The following is a 19,125-nucleotide window of genomic DNA, read 5'->3' on the forward strand; positions in this document are numbered from 1 at the left end:
AAAGTTATAATATTCATCATTTTGAGGTAGGAAAAGTTTAGTATTACCAGAATAAAGTCATAATATTATGAGGAAGAAAGTCTTAATATTTCAAGGATATATTAAGTAAGTCACACACTTTTTACCAGAAATAATTAATGTGCCTAATATTTCAAGAAAGAAAAATATAAATATTACGAATATTAAGAATAAAGTCACAATATTACCTACATTTTTGGGTAGTAACAGGTACAGAATTTAAATATTTCTTTTTATAATTTGATCAGTATTGAATACTGAAATTATGGAATCAAGTAAAATTACCAACTTGTATTTGAGATGCTGAATGGTGCCCAGACACTTGAAGGATCCGTTAACCATGATGGCTAAGCGCGTACACAATGCTTCACACTCCTCCATACTGTGAAAGGGAAAGGACAAACACGATTAGAATGAAAATGAGCACTGAGGAGCACACACACACACACGTGCGCGCGCGCGCGCACACACACACACACACACACACACACACACACACACACACACACACACACACACACACACACACACACACACACACACACACACACACACACAGATATCTTGCCTGTGTGAGGTGAGGACCACCGCTCGTCTATCCTGAATAACGCTCATGATAGAGTTCCAGAGGAAGCGTCTGGAGTGGGGGTCCATGCCTGTGGTGGGCTCGTCCTAATGGAGAAACACATCAATTATCTTATATACCTGCTGTATCCAATTTGATAGACACATTTTCAACCAAGGGGCGGGAAGAGGGGGTGCTTAGGGTGCTGCAGTACCCTCTGCTGTTTTGTATTGCAATTGCAATGTCAATAATGTATATATATATATATATATATATATATATATATATATATATATATATATATATATATATATAAACACACACACACAGACACACATATGATTAAAATCTGTTTTATATGTTTTATACTGCGATATTTAGGGTTTAGTTGAAGACTATTAGTAAAGCAAAGAGGGTGGAGATGTTATTTTTGACGTTTGGTTTATAATAAGATAATAAAATATTAAAATAATAAGTTCAGTGTTTCTGCCTGTGTTGCTGTCTGTTGTAGTGTAAAATGACCTAAAGCGAGAGCTTGACATGAGTGGTGGTGATGTGAAAGTGACTGAGAAAAGGAGAAAATACTGAATAATGACATCACAATAGTATAATCCTAATGTTAATTTAAAATGAGATATTCCTCTAAATATGGCTAAAAAACATCCAAACGTCCACGAGACGTCCCCCCCCCTCCCCCCCCGTGATGATGTAGAGGTCTCAAAAACATGATTGATGATGATCAAACATGATTCACTTTATCTTTATCTTTATTGTTTATTGAAGCAGGGACAGTACACGGTACGGTGGCGCAGTCGGTAGCACTGTCGCCTCACAGTTAGAAGGTCCTGAGTTTGATTCTCGCCTGGTACACTGTGAGCGCTGTGGTTGTGTTACCCCCCATATCTTCAGTGCCTACTGCCCAGGTGGGTTATCTCGTCGTAAGGGCCTTTCTCTCTGTGTGGAGTTTGGCTACTGACTGCCTTTCCGAAGCCCTGCCACTCCGAACGTTGACTTCCATTATTCGGACTGGCGGTCGTTCACCTTAGAAGCCGCAATGCCGACCTTAGGTTTAGGCGTGGGGGTGGGAGAGGTTAGGTTTTGGGTTAGGGTCTGGGGGAGGTTAGGTTTAGGCATGGGGGGAGGTTAGGTTTGGCGTGAAAAACGGGGAATATAGAACCCGGGGAACATAGACATGATCCCTTTCTGAGTGCCGATATTTCGGAGTGGCAGAACGTCGGAGTGGCAGCACGTCGGAGTGGCAGCATGTAACCGTGGAGTTTGCATGTTCTCCCCGTACCCCCCAGGGGGTTCCTCCATATATAACCCCCCCACTAAAAACATGCAGAAGATCAGATCGTCATCGTCATCCGACCAGTGACGACAACATCCGAAGTTGGTCCCCGGGCGCTGTACGAGAAAGCGACCACTGCTCCTGGCCTGCCCCTCGGAGGAAAGGACATGCCTGGATGGGTTATGCAGAGGACACTTTTCACCGGCCACCGTCAGCATGAGTGTGTTGTGGCCCATGCATGTATTGTGGTGTTCGTGTGACAATAAAAGACGGGCTTGTCCGTTACGAGAGTACACAATAAATATATTGCACCAGAGATAGCTAAAAGCTAATTTGCATCTGTAGTCCCTGGGCACACAGAGTCCTGTGCGCACACAGTACATATCAAATACAGCAATTAAAGGAAAGTCCTAATGTCTAAACAATCAAGATACATGACAAAAAATGATACTTACTATTAGCAAGATACAACATATACAATGTGCATAACAGTAAAAATAGAACACATAGAGGTAGATAGCAATCCACTAAAATCACACTTGGCATATTCCAACATAATGCTCAAATAACTGTGACACACATAAATACTGTAAGTACACATTGTAGAAGTTTTTTTAGCGCAAGCAAAACCTTAAACCAAAGCCCAGCACTTCTGTTAATTTGACCTCACCAGCAGCACCAGAGCAGGACAGCCTATGATGGCGATGGCTGTGGAGAGTTTCCTCTTGTTGCCTCCGCTGTAGGTCCCCGCACTTCGGCCTGCGTCCTCCAACAGCCCCAGCTTCTGGATGGCCCACTCTGCCACCTGAGGAAGGAGGCGTGTCTCGTTACAGTCCAGCCTAACTGGGGTTGAGCGTACGGTAATCTCACGATAGCAGACAATTGGAGATCTCCCTGCCTAAGAATCATCTGGGGATTTCTAAATGCAAGATAGATGCTGCTCAAACGGCGGCGAGTACAGCCGCTAACAAACCTACGCCCCTTCTGTCAAGGACACGCCTTAGCATTATCCTTCATAATGAAACAAACTAGAGATACAGCTAATCACTTTGTAACACAGAGAGCTTTAAAAAAAAAATTAAATGGATGTCCGGGCAACGTTACATTATTTGATTCCGCGACAAACATCAACAAACTTTGAAAGAGTTTTCTTCGGTGACTGCGGCTGAGCCATCCTACAATGCACATGCTGCTGGTATGACAAAGACTCTGGATTCATTCAGATATATATTTTTTAACTCTCCTATACACCCAATTTTAGTAACAAAAGCTGGGACTCTAGTTGAGCGAAGGATTTTTAGAGACTGATGTGAAGCGTATGGCAGTAATCGACTTCTGTGCACACCAGCCCCATAGAGCGTAACAGTCCACAATTGGTCTAAAAATATTGCATAATTGTGTCATCTTGTGGACTTCTCCATTTCCTTTTCCAGCTGACTGACTGTTTACATCTCTGTGCTAACGTTTCGCGGTCAATAAATGAATGAACAAGCCGCAGCGAGTGCACACATTTGTATATGATGTGTGTGATTCGATTTCCCTTCTTTTTTCTCATTGTTTGCAATGAGAAAAAAAACTTTCCTCATGCACGTTTACTATAAAAAATAAAAAATAAATAGGTGCCTGGTGGACAGTGAATTACTTTTGGGAGACAAGCATACAATGACAAGGCACCAAGCACTAACCCTTAGCAAAAAGAAGTTTATACAAGTGTACAATTAGTATACTTTAGTATACTTCTTTTAAACTTAAAATGAGAGAGTATACTTTCAGTTTACTTTTTATATACTTATCATATATATACTTGTAAAAATGTTACTTAAGTATACTTACACTTGAGTATACTTATACTTAAGTGTACTTACACAGTATCCAGTATACTTACATTTAAGTATACTTATACTTAAGTGTACTTACACAGTATACAGAAAAGTCTAAGTATACTTGGCTTGTACTTGTACTTAAACTTGTGATTGAGATACACACAAGAAAAGTATAAATAAGTATTCTTGCCTTATACAGAAAGTATAAGTATACTTGGCTTGTAGTTGATTTGTTTTATTTGAAGTACGCTACAGCAGTTCTGCATATAAAATGGAAAAATCAGGATATCACAATAAATCCCAGAGGCTTATTTCCATGTGGTCCCTTATAGTCGATAGATTATAGCTGATTAAATACTTTTTCAGACATATCGGTTTCTTTGAGGTAGTATACACCATACACATTTGGCTGATTTTATTGACAATTCTTCCATATATGAGAGTAGCAGACTTGATGTATACTGGCTGCTAAGGCTACCAGAATATATGGAGTGCTTGAGTGATGTCACTCAGCACACAATTGCTCAACTTCACATCACTGATGACATCACTCACTGATGACCACCACTGATGATGTCATAGATGTGATGATGTCATAGAGATTGTGACATCATCAGTGATGATGTCATAGACATTAATTCATGAATGAAATCATCAGAGGGACAATTGAAACAGAGAAACAAACAGACAAACAGAGCCCATGCTCCCTTTTATAGGCACAATTAAAGCAATACAACTGTGACTTTTGCTTCGCTGGAAATTATGGTGGTGTCCAGACATGGTTTCCAGAAGTACACAACCTGCCTATGACCATCCCCTGATCACAACCCACCGCCATGCAAATATTCAGTACAATGCCACCTGGGGTGTGGGTGTCAGGTGTTTTCCAGGACTTTCCAAGTGGTTCCAGGACTTGATGAAGTGCCCATGACCTTCCCTGGATCATAACCCCCTGCCATGCAAGATTTCAGCCCAATCTGACCTGGGGTGTGGATGTGAAGTATTTTCCAGGTGGTTTCCAGGATTTTCCAGGACTTTCCAGGTGGTTCAAGGACTTGGTGATGGACCCATGACCTTCCCCAAATCCTAACACCCCGCCATGCAAAATTTCAGCCCAATCCGTCCTGGGGTGTGGGCGTAAGGTGTTTTCCAGGTGTTTTCCAGGATTTTCCAGGTCTTTCCAGGTGGTCCCAGGACTTGATGACATGCCCATGACCTTCCCCAGATCACTACCCCCCTCTATGCAAAATTTCAGCCCAATCCGAACTGGGCTGTGGGCATGAGGTGTTTTCCAGGTCGTTTCCAGGATTTCCCAGGACTTTCCAGGTGATTCCAGGACTTTCTAATCTGCTCATGACCTTCCCCAGATCATAACCCACCTCCATGCAAATTTTCAGCCCAATCCGACCTATAGTGTTAGAATAGAGACAGATACACATATAGGGCCCTATTCTCCCACAAGCCTTCGGCGCTAAAACGGGCCTTAAACGCAAAAAAACGTGCCTTGCGCCTGTTTTGGGACGATATCAATATGGCTTTACGCTGCCAAATGCGCTTTAGGCCGAATGGGCGTGGCGCAGTCCCAGAATGGGCCAAAGTGGGCGTGTCGGCGCTAAATACCGGCGTACTGCTATCTTCCGACCTGGCATACATTTAGCGCTTTGCGCTTTTGAAAACCAGGCCTATTCAGAGTGCGCCAGTTGCGCGGAGCGCTCCCCTCTGGCTCTCTCCCTCCCCCTCCCCCTTACTCAGCTCTCTCCTCTGTCACCCTTCTCTGTGTCACTCTCTCCCTCTCTCCTCAGTCTGCCAGGCACAATACCGACTGTCTCTGACTCCCTCGCTCAGAGTCCCATAGAAAAAATAAGCTGTAAGTTCACTGCAATGTGAATGTCCCAACATGCATTGTGCTTCTCCATTTCGCTACTAAATAGCAACCAAATGAGCCGAAAACCTATATTAAGGGAGGATCTAAATAATGTGTAATGGTAAGACAACCTGCAATTGTAGAACATTTCAATATTGGACCAAATAAAACATCGAAATGAAAACACCACCCTATGTGAAACATATATGTCCTACTGGGGCTATAAATATCCCTTGTCGATTTAACGTGATTTAGATAAGTGACAGCGGAACGCGCTTCGCTGTCATCTGCTATACTGTGATGTCCGCTCCAATAACTTGGCCCTACTCCACATTTAGTTTTACAATAAAAACACATTTATGCAATGACTTTACATAATGTAGGCTATATTTATGTGCATCATCCTTCCTGCAGCAGGCGAGAGAAAATGATATCTTTCTGGACAAACTTTCACCAATCTAATAGGCTATATTTTTCTAGCTGATGCATTTAGAACATTATTTTCACTCTTGCTATAGTGTAGCGTATTTACATGCTTGCAGTATTTAAACTGCAGTTAGATTGGTTTGAGAAGCATAATAATATGGAATAATGGTTTTGCGGGACCAGTGGAATTGGAGCTAAAAAGGCAAGCGTGCGATTCGTTTATTGCAGTTATCCAATGAGCATGACGGTGCATAATTTTACGCTTAAAAGGCGTGGTTGTAATGCTTTAGGCTGCGTGTAGCGCCAGCACGACGATATCAAGTGCGCTGGTCCACGCCCACTGATTTGCGCTGCGCCAGGCGCTCGGCCTAGAAACAGCGCTGATGCAACGATATGGGGCATTGTGGTATGGTCAACATTCACTTCTTTACTCAGCTGAACGGATGGTTGAGTGGATAAGACACAGGACATTGTGCTGAAAGGAAGGGTCTCTGAGTTCGAATCTCACATCGTCGTACTTTTTCCTTAAACTTGTAGTATACTTACTTAGTATACTACTAGTATACTGAATTGGGCCGATTTAGTGCCAATTTAGTGTCAAGACGTATTAGGCAAGTACACTTGGAGTATACTACTAGTATATTGATATTAGTATACTTGGTGCATAAAGTATACTTGAGTATATAAGTATACTTGCATAAAAGTACACTTGGTCTTTACTTAAGTTTACTTAATAAAATAAACTTGAAGTATACTTCTTTTTGCTAAGGGAAGCCATTGGTTTATCATTACAGCACTGCTGCTCACAAATCCCCAGTCGTTTTCATTATTATTGTCATGGCATTGCAAAAGGCCAATCTCACCCTGCTGATCTCAGACTCTGGGACGCCTCGGAGGCGGGCGTAGAGGTGCAGGTGCTCCCTGCCTGTCAGCAGCTCGTCTATGGCGGCAAACTGGGGGCAGTAGCCCATGTTCTGATGCACGTCCAGGATGTTGGTCAAAATACTGCCGGGAAAACACAACAGAACCCAAGCAGACCGTGATTTCACATGGCCTGTGAATAATCTGAGCCTGACCTAGAGAACGCACTCAGCTCCAGTAATGATTAGTTAGGGGTTTCTAGTTGACTATCAAAACCAGTTGACACTGTGCATCATAGTCGACTTTGTAGGAATAAACAATATAAATAAATTGAACATAGATTTGTTTGAACAATCATTTTCTACGTTATGCCATGCTACATAAAGAGAATTTAAGGTATTGAGATGTAAAGACTCTGGTCTATGTTGTTACTCCAGTCAAACAGTTGTATCTCCAGCTCAGACAAGTTGCTCGGTTTAGCAGCTCAGTTGTAAACAGTCTGTCAGAGCGAATCAGAACTCTGCTATTTCACATACATTTTGAGACCTTTCCCAGCAAACATCTTCTTGACCGCGACGTCACCAGATGAGAGAATTCCCGTAAGTCATCTACCCAGAAAGTCTGACGTTCTCTCCACGTTCCCCCAAAGTAGCGTTTAGACTGTCCCTTCAAAACAATAAATATTGATCTCATATTGCTTTGAAAACACCACATGTAGGTAGGTGTCTTTTGTGTTTTTGTTGAATAAAATTACATTTTATTGACAATTTACCTGTTGTGTGATCAGATAGTCACAGTGTGACATGCACTCCACGTGCAATGACGACTATTATTGAACACCCTTTTCTTTTTTAAATATGAAAACACGTTTGTCATATAAGTGCCCATAGCAAGTGTCTCTTATTGTATTTATCACAAGCTTCGTGAATCCTGTGGTGTATTGTCCCATTACTCTTGCCGTAACTGAACGCAGTGTGTTCTGGGTCTTGGATGTTGTACTGTATGGTGCTGACTGCTAAATAAAGGGTCAAGTCACGTTGGTTACATTATCGTAAATTATATAAATTATATATCTGTCTCATCGCTGGTTGGAATCATGAAACAGAATTAGCGAGGCAGCCTAGCAATGCAAGTTCCAGTAGGGACCATCACATCAAAAGCTAAGTCCTCATTGTTAAAGCAGCTACGAGCAACTTTTTCGATTGTTATTAAACAGTATAAATTTAATATCAATGCATCACATCTTACCTCTAATAGTTGACGAGACCAACGCAGAGTAGTCTCGCTTGAACCCCGAGTGAATCGGCCAGTGTTAGTCTGTCTGTGGCCAGGGCAGATCAGGAAGTGAAATGAAACGGTTTGCAGCAGCCACTTCAGCCATAACCACAAAATAACTTCCAAAAAACCTGTTAGAATATAACGAGAGATGTTCCCGAGAGAATGCGTGGCGTTCACATTGTTTATGTTATGTTGCTAGGCAGCGCAAACGGCGTAGGCAGGCAGCTGCGTTTCACTTCCGGGTTTCACTTCCGCGTTTCACTTCCGGGTGTAGCCGGGCCGGCCGTAGGAGAGAGAGAGAGAGAGCCCCCTGTTGACGCGAGTTTAGACAGACACAGACTTAATAATCACCTAAGGGAGCAATCTCCGATTGACACGGCTTTGGTCTCAGCTACTATTATAGGTAAGATGTGATGCATCAATATTGTAATTATACTGTTTAATAACAATCGAAAAAGTTGCTCGTAGCTGCTTTAAGGACCCTATATATGACAAAATTCAGAGACAAACTAACAAAATCAATAGCCTAGTGGTTAAGACACACTATGAGTTAATTTTTTCATACTGTACAGTAGGCTATATGCAACGCTGCTGCATGCATACTGTGCAGATTTTTATCTGAATATAGCCGTTGTGGGAGCGGCATATTTTGATGTTGTGGGGAAGTAGACGAATTACGTCGCTACGATTTCCATTCCGGATATATAATTAGACCCTGACTAGATGTAGTGGTTTGACGTGCAGCAGACGGTCGGTCGTTATACGTGAAAATGTTTGCTGGGTTTTGACGAGAATGTATGTTTTGGTAACACTTTACAATAACGTACAAAAATAATGTAGTAGTTACTAGTAAACTAATCATTAACTAATAGTTAATGAGTAGTTAATGAATAATTTGTCATTAGTCAATCATTAGTTAATCATAGTTAATGAGTAGGTAGTCATTAGTTAATGATTAGTATCTTAAGTTCCTGAGTAGAGTTGTTAATCATTACTTAATGATTACTAAATGTCAGCTCGTGAATATAGTAGTTAATCATTCATTAGTTACTGATTAGTCGGTCAGTTCCATGAGTAGAGTAGTTAATCATTCGTTAATGATTAATAAATGTCAGTTCGTGAATATATTAGTTAATCATTAGTTAATGTCACATTGTGAGTATAGTAGTTAATCATTATTTCATGATTAGTTGTTAGTTCCTTAGTAGAGTAATTACTCATTAGTTAATGGTTAGTCAATGGTCAGTTTGAGTATATAGTTAATTGTTAGTTACTCACTTGTGTGTACCCTATTGTAAAGTGGTGCATCATACTCAGTAGTTTATGAGTACTGAATCATTACCTGTACATTAGTTACTCTTTTGTGTACCCTATTGTAAAGTGGTGCATCATTTATGAGAACTTAATCATTACCTGTCCATTAGTTAATCTTTTTGTGGACTCTATAAAGTGAAACATCTTATGCTTATATGTAATATATTCAAGCCTTGTTCCAGGTGAGATTTGAACCCGCAGCCCCAAAGGGTATAAGTCTGGTTCTCTACCAACTGAGCTAACCAGCCTGTTAACACAGCTTAGTCGGTAGAACCATACTATGGATCTGTAGAGCCGGAGACAAAGTATTACAGTTTTGAAGGTATATTCCAGCCAAATACTACTTTATGTCCAAGTACTTATAGTTTTGAAGGTATATTCTGTGCTTTAAAACACAAGTACTTAGACAGAAGTGGTATTTGGCTGAAACATACCTAAGTACTTTACATTAAGTAGTATTTGGATGGAATATACCTTTAAAACTATAAGTACTTGAACAGAAAGTAGTATGTGGATAGAACATAAGACTTAGTCTCCGGCTCTACAGATCCATAGTATAGCTCTACCAAATAACAGGCTGGTTAGCTCAGATGGTAGAGAACCAGACTTACAATTGAACTATCTTGGGGTTGGGGGTTCAAATCTCACCTGGAGCAAGTGTTGAAGTGTTTATTTGATAAGGATATGATCTTTCACTTTATATTAGGGTACACAAAAAGGGTAACAAATGGAAAGGTAATAATTAAGTACTCATAAACTACTGAGTATGATGCACCACTTTACAATAGGGTACACAAAAAGAGTAACTAATGGTCAGGTAATAAGTAAGTAATGAACAACTCTGGAGCAGCACTTAAGGGGGGAATGATAAAGGTAAGTGGTGTTAAGTAATAATGAATGAGTCACTCTTTGGAGTGAACAGCCTACAAAATAATCATTAACTAATGATTAGCTACTCCAATATATTCACAAACTCACATTTACTAATCATTAACAATCTATTCAGGAATTGACCGACTAATCAGTAGCTAACTAATGATTGATTAATATATTCACGAACTGACATGTATTAATCATTAACGAATGATTAACTACTCTACTCATGAAACTGACCGACTAATCAGTAACTAATGATTAACTACTATATTCACGAGCTGACATTTAGTAATCATCAAGTAATGATTAACTACTCTACTCAGGAACTTAGATACTAATCATTAACTAATGACTAACTACTCATTAACTATGATTAACTAGTGATTGACTAATGACAAATTATTCATTAGCTACTCATTAAATAGTCTCGGCTCCCAGACGTTTGGTGAGCTGCGCCACCAAACGTCTGGGAATTTCACTGTCAGAAACTGTCTGTCGGAGCCCGGCGAGAACGGCCAGCAGCAGACACGCCTACATTTATTATTAGAATTTTATTTGGTAGCGGCAATGCCATTTATCATAGTTCCAATATAGAGCAAGACACCGATGTGCTGCAAAGAGAGTTTATACCTGTTGTTTATTTTACAATAATTTTTCCTACCCGGAAGTGGTCCGCTTGCTACTGTGAGTCATCAGCAGGCTCTGTAACGTAGCCTCGGGAGTCGGGCTTATCGCTGGGGAAAATACCTCTAGCCGCCGGGGCCGGATGAAACACGCCCTATTAATAGGTTATGTTTGTTTCTAAGTGATTAATATGTTTCTCCGCAAACGCGGCGATGTTTTGCGAGACACCCGTTCTGCATGAGCGTCACTGCCCCCAGAAAGCAGGCCTGCCCACAACACTCATGATTGGTTCTCCGATGCAAGGCTTCCAACAGCGCCACCTAACGTTATGCAAAGATTTAAATAGTAATATTCTCAGTCTTACAGGAGTGAAACTGATTAAGACTGAGGGCTGAGTCTACTCATTAAATAACTATTAGTTAATGATTAGTTTACTAGTAACTACTACATTATTTGTGTACGTTATTGTAAAGTGTTAGCGATGTTTTTTATTGGGTGTAAAAAATATATTTCTCCTATGACTAGTCAACTAGTTGGCTACTTTTTGGGAGTAGTCAATGACTACTAAAATGCAGTAGTCGTGAATGCCCTAGTAATGATATAGCATGACCGACCTGTGACCGGCGACTGAGGCCTTCCCCGAGCTGACGTCGACGTCTCCAGTCAACATCTTGAAGGTGGTGGTCTTCCCCGCTCCGTTCACCCCCAGGAGGCCGAAGCACTGCATTGGACGGGGACAAAATGAGACGTGACGAGTGTGCTTTCTTGCAGTGGTTCTAAAATATTTTTTTGGCTTCAGTTCCCCCTTTCCCTGATTTCTGAATCCAAGTACCCCCTTTACTCGACTACAACATTTTGCTTGCAACTATAGCATATCATGATGAAATGAATTAATGATAACCCACCTTTTGAATATATGAATTATTCCAAAATAAGAGATGGAGTGAAAGTGTTACAATTAGTGCCTCCTGAGCAATGAGCATATTTATTTTAACATTTAATTTATTCTTAAATTTTTCCATTTTCGCCTTTCTCTCAAGTACCCCTTGTAGTATACGTACCCCAGTTTCGGAACCACTGTTCTACAGTGTAAATATTGGTTGTCTGTCTGAGCATAATACCTCTCCAGGGGAGACTCCCACACAAATCCGGTCCACGGCTGGGATCGCCGTTCCAGTGTACGTCTGGGAAGAGAGGAGGAGGCCCAGAGATGGAGAGACGGTGGGGGGATATTAGAAAGGAAATGAGGGACAAGGTGAATAACTACTGTAAGTAGAGTAGTATTACTAACTGGGAGCTACTAAATCTAACCATGTCACCATACTACATACTAGGGTTTGCGAGCAGTCGGGAGTCGGAGGGGGTGGGGGGATTGGAGAGGAGGCAGGATTGGCTCACTACGGGTCTGCAGGCTCTGTCAGAGCCGAGTTGTAAACATTACGTTTACGATGGAAAGTGAAGGGAAATGTTTTCTAATAGATATTTTCTTTAATCAATCAACTAGATGCTACAAAACTTTTCAAACATATTTCATTGCAGGATGATGTTGTCTTTGGTGTACACCTTAAAATCAAATACTCGTTTAATTTTAAGATAATTTCTTACCCCTAAAAGAAATAGGCTACTTACCCCTGTTTAGCCCATGTTTTTGTGTCTTTTAATCAATCACCTAAACGCTATATTAAGATTGAATACTATAAAATCTGTCCCTCACAAACACAACAAAGAAAACATCATCCTGCAATGAAATATGTTTGAAAAGTCTTTAGGTGATTGATCTAATTATCTATTAGAAAACATTAACTTTAGTAAACGTAAACACACCTAACGTTATCTTTACAACTCAGTCGACTCCCGACTGCTCATCTTTCTTCGGTGGCGCAAGGGACTCTGGGTATTATGGTGGCATGGTTAGATTTAGTATGGTGAAATGAGATAAACCAATTCAAAACATGTACTGTAGTAGTAGAGAAAAAGACTTACATACTTGCAGCAACGCATTATTAACCATAACTTTTCCAATCGCATGGGGAAAAAATGCATATTGTGTCTTTCAATAAATCTGTCTATTGATATAATGATGACTTAGAATAGTATTGTACTGTTGTTATTGTCATAATATCATGATTGCTAACTAAATCTGGTTAAAAATCTGTTATTTGTTGTTTTTGCTTTGGTAATAAGTACTTTTGTATTTTGAATTGAGTCAGAGGGGATGAACACAACCACAGAAAACAACAACAAAGCCTGGCTATTCATCTGTGTCAAATTATAAATAAATAAATAAATAAATAAATAAATAAATAAATAAATAAATAAATAAATAAATAAATAAATAAAATTACAAAAACCAGCCACCACTTTACAAACAGTAAACATGCATTTACAAGTACATTATGGATTACTGTTAAAGCTGTGAGCATTCTCAAGACCTTTCCCTACAAAATAGTAATATTTCTACAAAAAAGTTTTTGAAGTCTGATACCGATATCAATATTTTTGGATTGAATGTGCCAATATTCAGTATCTTAAAATTTGACTATTTACCATTTGTTTGACAAAAAAGTTGCACTTTCACTTACAAATGACGTCTAAAATGAAATTTAAGCACAGGATTGATTAAAAAAAAGTAAAGTTATAGCAAAGTTATGAGATATCTCAAGTCCTTTGCTCATATAAATATTTTTTTCAGGCTGACATATTCTTTTCAATATTATTTGTTGAATTTCCATTTGTATCTTTTTCATTGGCCCAAATGGATTCCTGTCCTGAAACACATCTCACCTTGGACAGATCTTGTATGCGTAAGATATCATTGTTTTTGCCATCCTTATAGATGCGGTCTCTTTCCTCGGCCACATCCACATCCTCGTCCATGACAGGGGGCTTCATGTGATCTGATATCCTGTGGAGGGGAACCAATCAACACATTAACTGCCAATCAATCTATCAACCAATCAAATCTGAGATCTAGTGATTAGAGATCAATGTTTTCTCTGTTTTATTGCAGACCCTGTAGACTTCAAAGGAAGTGAATGATCTTAAATTGTAAATGGTAAATGGCCTGCATTTATATAGCGCTTTTATCCAAAGCGCTTTACAATCAGTAGGTAGTCTACATTCACCCATTCATACACCGATGGCGGCAGGCTGCCATGCAGGGTGCCTACACACCATCGGGAGCAAGGAGGGTTAAGTGTCTTGCCCAAGGACACAACGACAGCAGCTGGGAGGGAGCGGGGATCGAACCGCCAACCCTTGCGTCATTGGCCGACCCGCTCTACCTCCTGAGCTAAAGCCGCCCTGATCTTGGTAGACTACCGCCCAAATTCACACTTTATGGCAATGACACTTTTAAAAACACGATTACACGAAAAACACGATTTCAGACGGCAGCCCGTCTTTATTATCACACGAACACTTCAACACATGCATGCGGCCACAACACACATTCATGCTGACGGTGGCCGGTGAAATATGTCCTCTGCATTTGACCCATCCAGGCTTGTCCTTTCCTCCAGGGGGCAGGCCAGGAGCAGTGGTCGCTTTTTCTTTCCAGCGCCTGGGGACCAACTTCAGATGTTGCGTCACTGGTCGGATGACGATCTTCTGCATGTTTTTTAGTGGGGGGTTATGTACGGAGGAACCCCCTGGGGGGTACGGGGAGAACATGCAAACTCCACACAGAAAGGCCCTTTCGACGAGATAGCCCACCTGGGCTGTAGGCACTGAAGATATGGGGGGGTCACATATCCAGCACCCACAGCGTCCCAGGCGAGAATCGAACTCAGGACCTTCTAGCTGTGAGGCGACAGTGCTACCGACTGCGCCACCGTATGGAGAAGTACAGTAGTTGTGCACTGTAGGTAACCAGGTATGAGATGAGATGAGATAAATAGGTTACGAGAATGGTAGTAGAACAAAGGACATTTATTTTGAGTTGGATACTTTTGCTCAAACCTGATGGGACCTAGTGTGTTCAGATTTCTCACTTAGGCACAGGATCACAAATAGCCTTAAAAATACCATCATCCTCACAAATTCTGGGTTTGAATCAGAAATGGTCTCATAAAAAGGATAACTAGTATGCATTTGAAGCACGGTGACATGTACTGTAGGAAGAGCACAAAATGTTCATAATATATTATGGCACAGTAAGAATTCATGTTAAAACAGTGTTGGAAAGTGTTTTGAAGTGATATAAAGATATTTAGTAGGAATGCATGATATACCAATATTTTAAAACTCTTTTGGCTGATTGCCGATACCGATATACAGTTAAAAAAAATATCTATATAGTAATAATAATTTCAGAGAACATCAAGTCTCTCCTGTGGTCTAGTCTTAAGAGTTAGTGATCTCTACATTGATAAATATTTGCTACATTTGACCAACTGCCAGTCAAGTTTGGTCAAAATCCTAGGATTTTCTTTTAGGTACCTACAGATCCGGAGCCATGTCCGTAGCATAGATCCCCAATTCCCCGCCATTCCTGATAAAACACTGTTTGACTCCTTTCTTGTCCCACTTCCTACTCTGAAAGGTATTATGACCAAGCGTGTCGATTTGGGTAGGGTTGGTGGTGACTTGTCACAACCAATATTTCAGGATGTCCAATTGTCCCTACCAACTTTTAAGCAACCTTATTTGCATTATCTTTGGAGTGCAGTTATATAGGTCATTTAGATTGTCTTCCCATATTTAGCAAGGATAGAATTGACCCGGCCATTATTGAGTGAAATTAGTTTGCATTATGTTATGTTCAAAGTTACATTTACCCCTGTTTTTCACAACTGAATGGGCCGGTCCAATTTTTCCCCCCAAACTCATGTTTGATTGGCTCATTTGGCTGATGACCAAACAAACGCCCACCCACACACACAGTTTTCCGGGTTTCCCTGCAGCAGACAGACCCTCCTGGAGACAATCTTTCTCAGAAGAGACTAACATTAGCGACAAATCTGGAGACTTTTTCTGACATGGGATTAACATTACCAGCAAGCAGCAGTGACGCAGCAGTGCAAGCAGCAGCAAGCAGGCAATGACATAGCTGGGTAAGTCCCGCTAGCATCGATGCTAATTTAGCAAAGTACAGCATGCAGCTGAAGCACATGGCTATAATATGGATGTTAACGTCCATATTAATTAGCCATGTGCTTGCGCGATGACATCAGTGTATTGGCGATGTCAAAGGGTGGCAATTGACAATCTGACTGAAGATCGTGCAACTCTTAGGAGGAAGAAATGTAGGATGTATGATGTGTGGGATTCAGTGGCAATTTTTTCTTTCCAAAACGGCTGTTTGTAAAAGAACATGATTAGATGGCTAAACCTACAGTTTGTGTTTGTTAGTTACAATTATGCTGACAGGAGAGCTGAGCAGGTGGTGACATGAAAGTTATTGAGGAAAGGAGAAGATACTGAATAATGACATCACAACAGTATAATCCTAATGTTGATTTAAAATGAGATATTCCTCTAAATATGGCTAAAAAAGGTTAAAGAAAACTAAATTTTTTGATTTAAAATTAGATATTCCTCTAAATATGGCGCCACCGAAACCGCCTCCCCTCATGCCGTCCTCGACCCTACCAACTTTGAGACCAAAACGACGCCCTTATGATGATAATCTATTGTCAAATATGCACTTTACAAAGCACCTCATTAAGTGTCATCAAATCCTCATGGGAAGAGGAACTGAGTGAGGAAATATCTGAGCAAGTATGGGAAGAGGCACACGGCTCCTCTGTGTGTGCTCGGCATGGTCTCATTCAGTGTAAAAATAAAACAGCTCGCACACTGCAATCGGTCCAGTGAATTATTTTTATTGCACCATTTACCAGAACGGTGCTATATATTATACAAATAATTCACTGGAGCCCTGTGCTGTTTTATTTATTTTCTCGTTGTTCCAGCCTCTCTCCAGCTCTGCACTTGCCGGATTCGACTTGGATGTGCATGTTTTTAAACTTTTCTCATTCAGTGTAAACTCATTCATAGAGCCCACTCGACCAAAGCAAGATTATCCAAGATTTACAAAGATGTGAACCCTAATTGTGTAAGATGTAACCAATCCCCTGCAAATCATGTCCACACGTTTTGGTATTGGCCCCTCTCTATTTAATTTCTGGACAGATTTGATATTTGATACATTATCTGAAATAATTAGTACACAAGTGAGGACATAAAACATTCTGGTGATGTAAAAGGCCTGGCATGAATATGGCATTCGACATATGGAAGGGCATGTTCTTGCCTGATTTAGTTGACCTGGAAATGAATGTATCACACTTCTTCTTTTTTTTGGGGGGGGGGGGGGTATGTGTCTGTGTATTTGTATAATTATCCTGTCTTGTCATATTGTTGTTGACATCTGGGCCCTATCTTGGTACAGGTGATATCCCCTATTTGCACTTGCACACCTTGTTTGCGCATGCCTTAAGGCAGGGAAGATTGCATTCCGCCTTGCGCTAGTGTCCAGGTTTTATGCCGAGTTTTGCACCCCCGCCCGGCAGCAGCTAAATGCATCCCCACCTCACGGGAGCATATTGTAATGATTTATACAGAAACACAACTGTTTAAAAATGATATAAAAAGATTGGAGGATTTACAGTGGACTCAATTAAAACTCTGCGAAACATTGAGCTGCCGACTCGTGCCGAGGACAGAGAGAGATGGAGAGAGCTTGTGACAGATCGGCTGTGGTGCCAACGACACTCCGGGTTATGGGATAGCAGGTGAAGGTGAATAGCCTATTGTAGGCTACAATGTACATGTTTTCTCAAGTAATTTACCATAACCCCTCCTTGCGATGTGATAAAAGTTTCTCAGTGAATTATAGTTGATTGCCTCACCGAATAATCTCCTGGTTACCCAATTTTAGCAGCAGAATTTGATGTCCTGGCGGGGTCCACCCGCTATGCCGACCACCCGCTATGCCGACCACCCGCAATGCCGACCTTAGGTTGAGGCATGGGGGTGGGAGAGGTTAGGTTTTGGGTTAGGGTCTGGGGGAGGTTAGGTTTAGGCATGGCATGGGGGGAGGTTAGGTTTGGCGTGGGGGCTGGGAGAGGTTAGGTTTTGGGTTAAGGGTCTGGGGGAGGTTAGGTTTAGGCATGGGGGGAGGTTAGGTTTGGCGTGGGGGCTGGGAGAGGTAGCTCCACCGACACGCTGCACTCCGCCTCGCTCAGCTGGTTCTGCTTGTGGGCTATCGGCATTGCGACCTGTCGGCACTGCGGCCTGTCGGCACATAGACGCGGCACCGTCCTGGCATGGCACATCCGTGCGTAATGATGTTTCTGCGCTGCGCTGCGTGGAGATTATGGTGCGCTCAAGCGCGGAGTATTTTAGCGCCTAAAGTGCTTTTCAAAGCTCTTAGTGCAAAGTAATTGCGCGATGCTGACGATAGGATAATGCCATATATCCCCCTGGTTTGGCATGTGGCACGCCTATGTCCAGTACAATTATAACAGGCATGCGCTCATGCATGCCCCCAATTTGCATTGCGCACGGCGTTAAACGAGTGCAAGCCTAAACTACCGCTAAATATATATATATATATATACAGTATATACGTATATATATATATATATATATATATATATATATATATACATAAAGTCTCTCCTGTAGTAGAATTAACACATTATTATGCCTACTCTTATTGTGTTGGCCCACTGGCAGATCTATGCAGACATCAATTCAATGTTTTTCAAAATGTACCAATTCACTGGTTAAAATGATAAAACTACTTAATCTCAGGTTATGTACATAAAACATGCCATATTTTTTATTATTAACATTTTTGTTCTTTGTTTTTGCATCGAGCATTTGGGCATAATTAAAGCATAATTTTATCATATCAGCAGAAATGTTTGTTTCGGGCCGATGGCGACATTTCATTTTAACACATTGACTGCCAGCCGTTTTTTTCTTGCTGTAGGTAGCTTCTGCCAAGCCGTTTTTTGAGGATTGTGGCTCATTTTACAAGAGCCGAGGATTATTTTCTGCTTGGAGTTTGTGAACATACAATATCTCAAAAGTACTAATAGAATGTGTACTTTCTCTGTCTAAAAGAGTTAGTTTGTAGAGTTAGTAGTTATGTAAGCATTAGCAGTTGAATACAGCATGGTTTTAGCGTCAGAAAAAATATTCAGAGATAAACGGCTTTTTGTGAAATTCGATA

The 19,125-nt window shown here is 41.0% G+C and overlaps 1 protein-coding gene across 1 annotated transcript in view; it reads right to left on the reverse strand.

Moving 5' to 3' along the window:
* LOC310771382 (retinal-specific phospholipid-transporting ATPase ABCA4-like) overlaps positions 1-19,125 on the reverse strand; it is a gene marked incomplete at both ends in the record, with an annotated part of 189,101 nt that overhangs the window by 5,002 nt on the left and 164,974 nt on the right. The window contains 7 exons of the mRNA XM_083631907.1: positions 308-400; positions 587-690; positions 2,545-2,679; positions 6,851-6,992; positions 11,555-11,661; positions 12,062-12,124; positions 13,725-13,845. Coding sequence (XP_083488033.1) covers positions 308-400; positions 587-690; positions 2,545-2,679; positions 6,851-6,992; positions 11,555-11,661; positions 12,062-12,124; positions 13,725-13,845 — 765 coding nt within the window. The remainder of the gene's footprint in view (positions 1-307; positions 401-586; positions 691-2,544; positions 2,680-6,850; positions 6,993-11,554; positions 11,662-12,061; positions 12,125-13,724; positions 13,846-19,125) is intronic.

This window comes from Poromitra crassiceps (assembly GCF_964638095.1).
Source record: "Poromitra crassiceps genome assembly, chromosome: 2".
Taxonomy (NCBI): domain Eukaryota; kingdom Metazoa; phylum Chordata; class Actinopteri; order Beryciformes; family Melamphaidae; genus Poromitra; species Poromitra crassiceps.